The following is a 13,902-nucleotide window of genomic DNA, read 5'->3' as shown; positions in this document are numbered from 1 at the left end:
TTCCGTTTTTCTGGAACTTTAATGAACTTTCTTATTTCAAATGAAATACCCTATATATTTTTTGCGTTTTTAAGTCCATAAGAAATACGATTATTTTTCATGTTATATTCTCTATACCTAAATGCCATAATTTTGGAGTTATTGCTACATTTATTAGAAAAATAATTTTAAACAAATTATAAAAATAATTTTTTCCACCTACCTCTACCGAAAGTATACTTTTCCGGACCTGATTGTAGGGAGCAAAGTTGTACTTTTGCTCCCTAGGGAGGAAAATATTTTTCCTCCCTAGGGAGGAAAAGTAAAAGTGACGTCATGGTATTTCATTCATGAAATATAACTTATTGACGCCCTGTATAATATCTATTTTCTATTACGAAGTATCTATACATTTTAACGTTTATTTATAAAACATCCTGTATTTTGCAGAATGGTAAAAAACAGTAAATTGTTATTTTGATTTAACAATGTTTACATTAATAATTTGACTTATATTTGACAGTTGACAGTTATATTGTACCTACTCGTTGTTTTAGTTCTAATAAATTTTGTTGGTTAGTTCCATAAAGAAATTAAGTAAAAATGAAAAAATTACTTGTTATTTGAGGAAGGTGGAAAACCCATATGTATAACATGGGAGTAAAGTGCCTTTTTTTTAAAGTTACATTTCCTCCCTTGTTATACAAATAGCTATTTCGGCCCAGGTAGACATTATTTTAGGTTCTTTGGAGCATTGGGAACAGAAAAGTTTTTTTGTAATTTTTAGTTAGAAAAGTTAATCGTTGTCGAGTAATAAACAATTTCAAACTGAAAAAAAAAAATCGAGTAATGACGATTTTCAAGGTTCAAAAACACAAGTAAAAAATAAAATTTTTGAAATTACAAAGTACCTAAATTCAAGTACAACTTTTCTTCTAATAGCTCGCCATAAGATATTTTGGCTCATTTTATTCTAAAATATTGCTTTTTAATTTTTAATGAAGTGCATATTATGAGAGGATGGGCGTCGGGCTGCATTAACAACTAAAAGTCAATGTTTTAAAATGAAACAATCTCAAATTACTTATCGGTAGCTGATAAAATAAGGCTTGAGCTTGAATTTGGGTACTTCGCAGTTTCAAAAATAATATTGTTAATTTGTGTTCTTCAACCTTGAAAATCGTCATTATTCGATTTTTTATCAGTTTTAAATTGTTTATACCTCGGAAACGATTAATTTTAGAGAAAAATTACAAAGGATCTTTTTTGTTCTCAATGATCCAAACAACCTAAAATAGTGTTTACCCGGGCCAAAAAAATTGATTTTGTTTTAAAATTTTTTTTTAAATAAATGTAGCAATACCTCCGAAATTATGGCATTTAGGTATAGGGAATATAACAGGAAAAATAAATAGTATTTCTTAAAGACTTCAAAACACAAAAAATATACAGGGTATTCCATTTAAAATACAAAAGTTCATTAGATTTCCAGAAAAACGGAAAATATGACAACAATGTAATTAGCATTACAATATCGGCCGCATTAGAAAACCCGTATCTACCAAAATCCATAAAAATCGTGCAAGCCGTTTTCGAGATAATTGAGTGTTTCCATACATAAAACTCACTCTGTATATCCATACACACGGAGCATTAGCATTAGAACGCAAGATTGCGTTTCAGTTTTTGAAGTTATACTTCTTTAGGCGCGATTGGGAGTGAATTTTTATTTTACTGGGCGCATGCGCACACCGACATTGTGGTATTAGTCGTTATACGGGCTCTGATTGGGTGTTGAAATGATCTGTCAATATTTGTTGACTTTGTGACTTTTTAAATAGTTTTGAAAAGCCACAGGTACGTAATTCTAAATGTTTCGGATGTATTGCAATAAAAAATTATCTTCATACCTATTTGAAAATGTAAAAAAATAATGTACTTTTACCTATTAGTAGGCAATGCTTTAATTTACATAATCTGATTACGAACAAACTTTCTACAAATCTTCATCTAATATATCGTTTTCTTACTCTATAATTTGTTGTATTTTAATTCGACAAAAATCAAACTAATAATTTGATTAAATTCATATAAATAAACAAAATGTCAAAAAGTTTATGGTGTAAACGATCAGTTTGTGTATATTCCCACATGACGTATACGCGAAAGTGGCGCAGTGGGAATTCGCTTTGACTTTCGATCAGCGGGATAGACGGGAAGCGGGTTCGAGCCCCAATGCAAGTTATTATTTTTTAGTTTTTTTATACATTTTATGATTGTAAGTATATGATTATATGTTTTTCTGAAAATACGTATTTCATTAAAATTTTTGGTAACACAAATTGTTCAGAAATCATTTGTGGCATTTTTCAATGTGTTTGTGTGTGTTTTATTCTTTTATTTTTTTAATTTTTGGTATTGTTTTAATAAAAATGTTTGGAAAGTAGTAGAGAAACTGTTTAAAGTACAGGGTGCGGCAAAAGTCAGTTCCCGCTATGTAGTTTCGTGCATAAGCGCGATAAGTACATGCTAACAATCGGCCTCGCATAACAGGTGTTCCCTACTGTTTGTAGGGTTCCCCTTGAGTTTCGTTCATCTGCCTGTCGCGTGTTGCTGTTCGTTGTGGGGTCTGCTGAAGAATAGTGTGTATGCTAGGCTAGGCTAGGCGACCGAAAACTCTCCCACAGTTGAAGACAATTATTGAGGAAGAATTTGAACACCTCCGTCAGAACAAGGCAATCCTCAACCGAACATGCCGTAGCGTTGCGAGCCGTTGTGAACGTTGTAGCGAGGAAGATGGACACCAGTTCAAACATAAAGCTTAGAGTTTTATATGCACCTTTGTAACCCAAATTGGCGACTTAATTAAACGTTTTGCATTTTTATTTTCCGATATTTTTATTATTTTTTTCCATTTAATTTGCGACTTAATTAAACGTTTTGCATTTTCATTTTCCGATATTTTTATTATTTTTTTTTTTCGTTTAATTTGCGACTTAATTAAACGTTTTGCATTTTCATTTTCCGATATTTTTCGATTGTGCAAATCGGGGAACTGACTTTTGCCGCACCCTGTATATTAATAAGTAAATTATATAATAGAAGCATAACTTCTTACGTGCGTACAAAGTACACACATTCTTTTTTTTTTTCATTATTATTGTAGGCAGGACCCTGGGTTATCCCGAGATGCATGAACGTAGGCAAGAAGCCGGCCACCCTCCGTTGTTAATGCTCCGCGCAGCGCAGCAGCGTTAACAGTGCCATCCACGGTGCCATCAGACGCTGCCCGAAGATTAAGCAAGGGAGGCTGACCGGCTTCTTGCCTCCGTTGCGTGCATCTCGGGACAACCAATTTTAGGGTCTAACAGTAGTAGTCTGACTACAAATAATGAAAAAACTAAAAGTGCGAATATTGTTATGAAATTTGGTATGTGGGGTTAGAATAATACTCGGGACAACTTGTTCAAATAACTTTCTCCGACATCTGTAACGCGAAGCAAAATATCGTAGTCCAGGAACCGTAGCTTTTCACCTCGCAATTCTTACAGAATGGATCGATTTGCTTGAAAATTTGAGAATATGTAGTCGATAATCCATGGATCAAAATCTATATGATGCCTTTACCATGGGGGTGGTTGTCACCCCATCTCGGGGGTGGAAATCTTTTATTATATTTTGACCGAAAAAGTTGATAAAAACATTCATTCTAAGTAAAAAACGTTCCATACATTTTTTTGATAAAATTAATAGTTTTCGATTTATTCGCTACCGAAAGTGTTAGTTTTATATCTAAAAAATCAATGTTTTTCGATGGTGTACTCATTTACGATTCACTCAATTTTTGTCGTAGAATAAATTTTTTCAAACCAAGTTCTTGGGAATTAAATAACCCACAATTTTATATTTAAACATTTTTTCGTATCGCTGATGCTAATTTTTCTATTCTGAAGAGAATGGCATTAGAAATTACAAAAATTCGATATTCGCTTTACACTCCAGTTTTTTTAAAACTAATAATTCTAAGCTAGTCAAACTTCTAGAATCTATTAATAATACATAAGTAAAGAAGAATAAATAAGGCCAATGACTAAAACGCCGCTAACTTACATTATTATGCTTCCAATTAGGTCTCTGCTTTTATTTTCCAAAAAATATATTGATTTTTAGCCATACCTTTTTTATTTTTTATCTTAGAAAGTTTGGTAAAATAGAATTTTATTGGTTTTTACAAGATCTATAAGGCTATTAAAATTAAATCCTTTCAAAGTTCTCAGTCACAAAAAGAGGTGACTTTGAAAGGGTTGGTAAAGGTGGTTTTTTCATGTTATTACAAGTTTTAATTGTCAATAGCTTACTCAACTTTTGTCGTAGAAAAAATTTTTGCAAACCATGTTCTTAGGAATTAAATAAGCTACAATTTCATATTTAAATATTTTTCGTATCTTTGATGCTAATCTTACTATTCTGAGGAAAAGAGCATTTTTTACCAAACTACAAAAACTCGTTATTCGCTTTTAACTCCATTTTTTTTAAACTAATCATTTTAAGCCGATCAAACTTCTAAAACCTATCAGTAATACATAAATAAAACAGACCAAATCAGGTCATTGACTAATTTTAATTAGGGTGGTGATTAAGAGATTGTTTCTTATCACTTTTTGCTGAAAAAAATACGGACTGACATTATTTTCATTATAAGTCAGTTAATTTTTGAGCTAGAGACTTTTTTTTATTTTAAAGATAGATATTTTTAAATAATTTAAATTGGTTTGAACAAGTTATCCCCGAAAAATGCATAGTTTTCCCGTCTTTTGACTTTGAAACTACAATATTGAGCATTTGATTAAAAAGACCTAACATATAATAAAGTGTAGCTCGATTAATGTTGGTCTTAAAGAAAATTAAAAAAGACGGTTTTGTTTATTTTCTCAAATGGTACATTTTTGTTAAGTGAAGTTGTTTTGATAAAACGAAAACTTTTCAAGTTATTAGCAGAAAACTGATTTAAAACACTGATTTTTTCGATATAAAACTAACACTTTCGATAGCGAATAAATCGAAAACTATTAATTTTATCAAAAAAATGTATAGAACGTTTTTTGCTTATAATGAATGTTTTTACCAACTTTTGCGGTCAAAATATAATAAAAAATGTACACCCCCCAGATGGGGTGGCAACCACCCCCACGGTAAAATCGCCTTTTGGCATGATATAGATTTTGATCCTTGGACTATATACTGCTTATTCTCAAATTTTCAAGCAAATCGATCAATTCTGTAAAAATTGCGAGGTTTTGTCCTATTTTGAGCTTCATTACTTGGAGTACCGGTAATTACCGTGTTTTTAGATTCGTAGTAGGCCGCGTTTACAATTACAAAATTTCAGTTGAGTATCTTCAAAAATGTAATGCTTCAACCTGTATGGACTGCAAAACTTCAAATCTGTTTATTTTGATATGCTTATCTACTTACAAAGATGGAAATGTTAACACATAAACGACACAAACTTATGTATTATACATTTACAATTATTATTAGACTAACTATTTTTAAAATGATATGATATTATGAAATTGTGAATTATGATGATATTATGACATGTAAATAAAAAATGGTCAAAAAAATGGGGCATTAAATTACATTTTTTAGCGCATTTTTTTGCTAGTGCAAATTTGTCTAGATATTTTACAGTTAGGTATAACCTCCCCTATTGTATAAATCACGAGCCGCCACTGCATCAATCTACCTGGTTCGAGGTCTGCCTCTAATAGTGATGTTGATTATAGTTACTTTCGAGTATTCGTTTCTAATCGTTACTTTTGTATAAAGTAATCATTTACAGTATTCGTTACTTTGATTACTATGATTACTTTTGTATTTGAGTACCGGTAATCATATAGAGAATCGTATTTCTCAGTAGGTAGGTATTTTGTATAGGTGTTCCGATATAACAACGACCTTCACCGATCTGTTTAAGGGAAAAAAATGATTTGATTACTATGATTACTTTTGTTATTTTTGTATTTGAGTACCGGTAATCATATCGAGAATCGTATTTCTCAGTAGGTAGGTATTTTGTATAGGTATTCCGATATAACAACGACCTTCACCGATCTGTTTTTACTTGCTGTGATACGATGGTAGAAAGTAATCAAGTGTACTGGCTGTAAATATAATAGTCGTTACTCGCTCTGATACGATTGATACGAAACGAAGTAATCAAAGCAGATACAATAGTCGTTACTCGCTCTAATACGATTGGTACGAAGTAATCAGAGTAATCAAAGTAACGATTCGCCTCTCTGTATAGTAATCGTTACTTTTGGTATTCGTAAGTAACGACTACTTTGTAACGAATAGATACTTTTTCAACATCTCTAGCCTCTAATTCTCTAATTTGCTCTGGTCTTCCAGTTACATTTTAACATGGCAATTTTTGGATTACATCTGTTACTTTTGATCGTCTTCTTATTTCTTCTCTGGATTTGCGATCGCTGAGATTAATGTTGAGCCTTCTCCGTTCCATAGCTCTCTGAGTCACTTGGAGTTTGTGTACTATGTTGTTGTTAAAAAGACCATTTTGCAGTTCCATATGTTGGAACCGAAAATACGCAGGTACTGATCGAAATATTTTGCCTTTATATTTGGTAAATTTATTTTACATACTGTGTAATGTTCCAAGTGCTGCCGATGCTAAGGAACATCTTTTATTTAAATCAGCCTTTAGGTTAAGCTTTGATCGTGCGGCTCCGGAGCTGGTCTCGTATCGTATATCTTTCTTTTTTTACTTAGTATTTCATTTAACTGCATTATTCTGTACTTGCTTATGTCTTCCCTACACTGTTTCTTAATTATTTTGTTGATTTCTGTGATGTCTAGTTTAAATTCTGTGTTGCTCAAGTCGTTGTCTCAATTTTATTAAATCTTATGTTTCCTTGCTGGTCTCTATTGCATTTCCTCCTTATGGAGTATTGAGCGCTATTTCGTTTCTTAGCCAAAAGTGAAAGATGGCTGATTGGCTGGATCAGCGCATTCTCTTTTCCTCCAACGATGTTATATCTTCTCAATATACTACTACGGAGTTGAATCCTGAACATTCACTGAAGTAATGAAGAAGAAAAATCTTAAAGCCTTCGAGATGTAGCTATACAGGCAGCTCCTAAGGATATCATGGAAGGACAAGATAACCAACTAGACCGTACTACGAAGCATAGGGAAAGAAAGAGAAGTGATGTATACGATTAAAAGGAGAAAGTTAGAATATCTCGAACACATAATGAGAAACGGCACTAAATACAGATTACTGAAAATAATCCTTCAAGGTAAAGTATTCGGAAAGTAAGGAATTGGGAGAAGAAGAATATCATGGTTAAAGAACCTGAGGAAATAGTTCTACACAACAACAACTAATTTATTTAAAGCATCAGTTAATAAAATAATTATAGCCAGAATGATCGCCAATATTCGAAACGAATAGGCACCAAAAGAAGAAGATGCGCGAGATCAAATCCGAATCAAACCGAATAGATCAAATAGTTAAAAATATATACTAACTGCAATTATACATTAACCGAAAATATATTTGTACTTACATAGGTTCTTTGCCTATACATCTTGCTAGAAAATCTATAACGTTAGCTGGAACAGTGTGTAAAAGGAATTTTGTTAGTGCATATACCCAATAGCTTTCAACCGTAAAGAAAAAGTAATACCAGATACATTTTTCAGAAGGTACTTGTTTGCCATATTTTTCTCCTAAGTTCTCAAATTCTCCTAAAAATAAAAAGTATGGTCAGAAAAGACACACCGTAGGACCCAAATCGCTCAACATAATAAAAAGTTATGATAAGTAATAAATTAATAGAGAATAATAAATTAATAAAATCATATAAGTCTTAAATATAAATAATTAAAAAAAAAATAAATAAATATCAATCCAAGACACATATTATATTATAAGCATAATTTTTACTTACTCCAACTTATTGGTTTCTCTGGTGTTGAGACATAATTGTAGACATGTGTCTTATCCTTTTCTTGTTTACTTTCTTCTTCTCGAACTTGTTTCTTTTGGTCTAAATTCCTACAACTTAAATAAAAATTAGGGGAAATTTAAATTTCAAAATTTTCTAAACCAAAAAATATTTCTTCGGAAAGTAAATGTGAAGAACTCAACAAATGCATAGTCAACAAGACCAAGGGAAGCATGGAAACCGGTAAAGACCCTGAAAACAAACGCACAAGGAGCGAGCAAAATAGACTTAATATAGGTAAGAAAGTTTTTGTATCGAATATTACTCACAACTTCAGCCTGAAAAAAGACCGCAATTCAAGAACACCATTACAACAACATATGAAGTGGAATACTATGAAGACGATAAAACTTACCACCGTAGTGGACAAAAGCAGATATTGAAAACATCTACAAAAACAATCCTATAGAGACATCATATTTTCTTTTAAGCTGGTTGTTGAGAAAATATTAGCCCACAACCTTTCAACTCATATACGAGTGGTCTTTAATCTTACAAAGACATACGATCGTGTACCTACCACTTTCAATGCTCAGGGTAGCAATGGAAAACAAGGAATAAGCAAAAAAATAAAAAAAGAATACAACAGCTTTACAAAAATACGACGGTAAACATCAAAACTGGAAATAAATTAACTAGATATACTAAATTTACAATCAAGATGCAGTAGAAATAAAAAAAACTAAGACACGTTAAATGCTACAAGGAGCACACCCGAATCATAATTTACAATGTATAAACTTTGGAAATCATGATTTGGGATTTACAATGTATATACATTGTAAATTATGATTCGGGGGGTGCTCCTGGTAGCATTTAACGTGTCTTGGTTTGTTTATTTCTACTGCATCTTGAATGTAAATTTAGTATAGAGAAATTCCTATTAGTGAGGGTCTAAAGCAAAGCAGCAGTATATCACCTACACTCTTTCAAATATATCTGAATGAGGCGCTCTCAGTGTGGAGAAGAAAGTGCTGGAATATGGGCATCCCAATCGATGACGATATATTTTACACATTTCGCTGAAGACCAAGCCATTCTAGCTGAAGACCATGTGCTTAAAAAACGAAGAGGAGTACAACAAGGGGAGTCTCATAATTAATATGCAAAAACCTGAGCACTTATTTGCAGGAGAAAAACTAGAAAACCTACAAATTGAAATGGGAACTATAAAATGATCTTAAACCTTCAAATACTTGGGAGATCAAATAACAACAAAAGCAGATTCGTTATAAATGAGGTCATCGTAGACTTTCTTCTAGAACTATCGGATATAACCTAAGAGTATCCCAGGCAACCAATAATTAACGTTTACAATGCGTTGAAAAGTCGTCATAATTATCACCAAACCACGTCAGTTTATCACGTTTTTTCGACGTCGAAGGGCACGTAAATTTATCCCACCATAATTAACGTCATTTTTATCACGTTTTATATACGTGGTATCAAAAACGTAGTATTTATGTAGTTTTTTAGATTATTTTTCATTTTATGTTTTTAAAGATACACAATAATTATTCCAATGGGCATTGTTGGTATTGTAATTTTTCATTTAACCGTTTTAAATTTAGCCCATGGGCTAAAAGTAAAACCAAATGGAAGACTCTCGAAAATGTATAGAATTACAATACACTCAATGCAACATACCTATATAGAATTTTTACTTTTTTATATACCTACTTACTGTACCAAAATTGAAACAACATTATAAACTAATAAATATTTTATTAACAAATTAATTTAATTAAACTCGATAACACATAATTAGTTAATTAACAGAAAATAAACACCAAAACTAATTAAAACATATCCTCAAACAGTTTTTAAGAATTATTGCATTAAACTAACTTACTTGAGAAAAACGAATGCAAATCTCTTAATTAACACGTTTCTTCAACTAAATATCTAAATGAAAAGTCTTATTTTACCACACAAAGCATTGTTTGGAGTGATAAGCATTAAGTCTTTAAGCTCCTCCCAATTTTGTGACGTCAGACTTGGACTGTCTAAAATGAAAATGTGTTTTTAGACGTATTTTAACGTCATTAATCTTACGTATTTAAAATCACCTACAAAAGACGTTTATACGACGTAATCTCCAAACTCTTGTATACATATATTCAACTAAAAACTGACGTTTCCTCGACGTTCTTAACGTCATTTGGTTGCCTGGGAATTTATTTTCTTAATTGTAGATATTTATTGAATAAGTTAATTAACTAAATATATTTAGAAAGATTTTGTATATATTCAAAGAAAATATTTAACTTACTTATCACAAGCAACATCCCAAGCAGCTGCTATAGAACTATTTACAACAAAATCTGCCGGCACTAAATCGGCATTATTTGTTTTCTTCAATTGCATCACTCGTAAAACTCCTAGAGCCGCACCCAATAGAACGCCTGTGGCACCATATACGTTATTTATCCATCCACCTACAGGTTCCTTGGCTGTGGCGATCACTAAAATTTATAACATTTATTGTTTAATCACCAAGCACTATTCCACAAAAAATTGCTCAGTTTATATACACTATCAGGGACTACAACATTTTTCCGATATTTTCGATTGTTTTACTTTGACCCCTAAGCCAAGATAAGAATCACCCCAACATTTGTTAATACCAATGGGAATCAAATAATATATGTCCGGTCCTGAAATTTCAGGTAGAAAAGTCGAAATACTTTGAGCTCCACAACTTTTATAGTTTTCAGAAGAAACATTGTAAATTTAAATAATAAACCGAAATATGTAGAAGCAGTGTACAGTGATCTGTTAATAGCTGTAAGTACAGTTTCCAAATTTGCAGTAGTTTGATTAGAAGCATTGTTTTTATATACATACGAAGAACATTATTTATATTTCGTATTTATTAATTATTTAAAAACTAGTTTCAACTATTGTCATTATCTTGCTAATGGCTAGATCGACTATTTACTTTTAAATAAACAAAGTCGGACCTACCCAAATTCAAATTATTGAAATGACAGTTCAATTTAAATTTAAAAAAAGATAGAAGATTAAATTTGACAAAATGGCAGGTGGTACTTCTGACTACAGGGGTCCATCAATGAATCCCGATCAGCAAAACATTACTTATTCTACCATCACTAAGCAACAACCATTAACAAAATTCCCAACAAAAAACCAAGCCATAATTTTATCGGCAGTAGACGGAATAAGAACAGAAGAGTACACCATTGCAGTAGGAACTATAGTCCATCCAAAAAACGTACTGTTCTCATCCAAAATGTCAAACGGAAGAATATGCATCTACCTTTCAAGCATACAAGTTGTAGACGATTTTCTAAGTCAACATGGCGAAATTAAAATTAGAGAACATATAATCAAAGCACGTAAACTAATTACACCCGCTAATAGATTAGTTCTATCACAAGTATGTCCATCTATACCCCATAACATAATCGAACAGTCTTTAATCAATCTTGGTTTTAAATTAATGTCTCCGATTTCATTCCTTAGAGCTGGAATACAAGACCCGCAATACAGCCATGTACTTAGTTTTCGAAGACAAGTTTACTTTGCACCTACAGGCAATTTTACTGTACCCGACTCCGTCCTAATTGATTTTGAAAATATTTCGTAACGAATTTTTCTTTCCGATAAACTAACTTGTTACAAATGCCACCAAACTGGTCACGTTTGCCCGTACTGTACCTCAAATCCCTCTTATCCACAAAATACTCAAAAGCCCCAAACGGAGGAAAATTTTCTTCCACAAATACCATCTACTAGCCCCGAACAAAATCAAATTACACATGTAAATGACGAATCTCGAGAAGAAATGGATGCTCAAGTCAGCACTGATACCGATAATAAAAATAAACGATCCCACTCGGAAGTTTCATCCCCTACTTGCTCCACTCCTACAGAAACTATACCAACAGAATTCACGAAACCAAAACCAGTGCAAATTAAAAAGAAGAAAAAATTATCAAATTAGACAAATCCACTTCATAAACTACTAATATTGAGTCATTATTACAACCAGTCAAACAATTTATCCAGGATGCATCACCACCATATGTACTAAATTACACCCAATTACTAGCATTCTTAGAAGACGTTCACGGTTCTTCCACCCTACTAGAACTGGCCCTAGAATACACACAAAATATACACGGGTTGGGACATATGCTAACTGAAATATATCCCATGTTGAACGAAAGAGCAATTAAATCTAGAATTACAAGAATCAAGAAAAAACTACTTAGTAAAATAAATCAAAATTATAGTATTCAGGATGAGACCTCTGAAGATACTGGCGCATCACAGGAAAATACTCCTTCCAACGATAAATAAAAAAAAGATGGAAAAAACTTGACGACAACAAACTACAACGCATCAACCCAAATTTGTCACCAAAAGGGATAATGCCACAAAAACCACGAGATCAAGTCATACAACACCGCTTGAGAATAGGACATACCAGGTTAACCCACCAGTACCTAATGAAGAAAGAACAACAAAAACTGTGCTATGTTTGAGATATTCCTCTGACAATCGAACACATTATTGTTAGTTGCCCACTCTATCACCTGGAACGACTTCAAAGTGATTTACCAAGTGATCTGAAAAGTGCTCTGAACTATAGTAAATGTGATAAAGTGACTAAATTTGTAAAACTAACTAAATTGTACAATCTAATATAAAAATAAGCTTAAGTTCTCAATTGTAATTAGTTGTTATAAGCAAACATCTGATATTATGTACAACTCTTCCCCGCCAATAACCTTTCATGGTTGACGCGGTTTACTTAATAAAAAAAAATAATATATGTATATGTATATTGTTTTAAAACACTTGCAATGCTCTGTACATTAGTTTTGAAATTCGGTCAAATAGTTTATTTTATTTATTTTAAAAGACTTTTTTTAAAACGTAAAATTGTATTTAATTGCTTAATTAGTTAATTTAGTACGCAGATAATTTAGATTTTCATTTCTTTCTTCGCCCAGTTTTTTATTTTGTGTCACATTTGTCACACTAAGTAAATGATATATAAACGATATGATATGAAATAATGTGATATGATATGTATTTTATGGACAATAATTGGTCCAATATGACGATTTTTTACATAAAAAAAGAGAAACTGAAAGGCATATAGTTAATTCACCCAGTGAAGTTGCAGTATTAGATTATAATATATTAAGTACGAGGCAAGTAGCAGCTCTATCTGGAATCAACCGATCTACGGTCGAAGCCAATTTGAAGAATGTTGTAGTTATTAAAATGATAATGAATCTAATAATTACCAATTCTTACCTATGGAAGGTCGGAATAAAGCAGCTGGAATATTGTTTGCTTCTTTTCTTACAATGGCTTCAGCAATACATTTTGTAAATGTGTATGTATTTGGATATTTACCAAGTAACCTAAAATTAAGTTTTTTTTTAAAGATTAATACCTACTTAAAATAATATATTATACTAAAATCACAATAAAGATGCACTAGAAATAAACACACAAGGACAGGTTGAATGTTACAACGAACACTCTCGAATCATGATTTACAATGTATAAACTTTGTAAATCATGATTTGAGATTTACAATGTACCTATCACTGGCGAAGCGTCCATGTGACCACTGTTACCATTGGTAACAGTTAAAAATCTTGCAAATAAATATTTTATGACGATGAATAATTCTATTTATCAATATTTTTACCAATAGAAATATATTATTATATTATGTGGTAATAGTACCTAACTCAGTAAATAGCCAACTACTCGTAGACACGAAAATATTGGCGAGTTTATGTGACTCAGTTGAACTTTATTATACTCTGTTACCAGACTTATTTCTGGTTACAATGGTTATATACTCACGCTGGTGCTCGGCTAGTGACTGAAAATTTTG

At 31.9% G+C, this 13,902-nt stretch overlaps 1 protein-coding gene across 4 annotated transcripts in view; it reads right to left on the bottom strand.

The window, feature by feature from the left end:
* LOC126880017 (fatty acyl-CoA reductase wat-like) overlaps window positions 1–13,902 on the bottom strand; it is a 149,730-nt gene that overhangs the window by 17,608 nt on the left and 118,220 nt on the right. For 3 of the 4 annotated variants that reach the window (XM_050643537.1, XM_050643538.1, XM_050643539.1), the window contains exons 5-8: window positions 13,308–13,417; window positions 10,288–10,480; window positions 7,959–8,071; window positions 7,575–7,755 (exon numbers count right to left, since the gene is read on the bottom strand). In XM_050643537.1, the coding sequence (XP_050499494.1) occupies window positions 7,575–7,755; window positions 7,959–8,071; window positions 10,288–10,480; window positions 13,308–13,417 (597 nt within the window). The remainder of the gene's footprint in view (window positions 1–7,574; window positions 7,756–7,958; window positions 8,072–10,287; window positions 10,481–13,307; window positions 13,418–13,902) is intronic. The other variant, XM_050643540.1, reaches the window with a different exon arrangement.

Source organism: Diabrotica virgifera, chromosome 2, assembly GCF_917563875.1.
Source record: "Diabrotica virgifera virgifera chromosome 2, PGI_DIABVI_V3a".
NCBI lineage: Eukaryota > Metazoa > Arthropoda > Insecta > Coleoptera > Chrysomelidae > Diabrotica > Diabrotica virgifera.
This window is presented reverse-complemented; position numbering and strand designations above follow the sequence as displayed.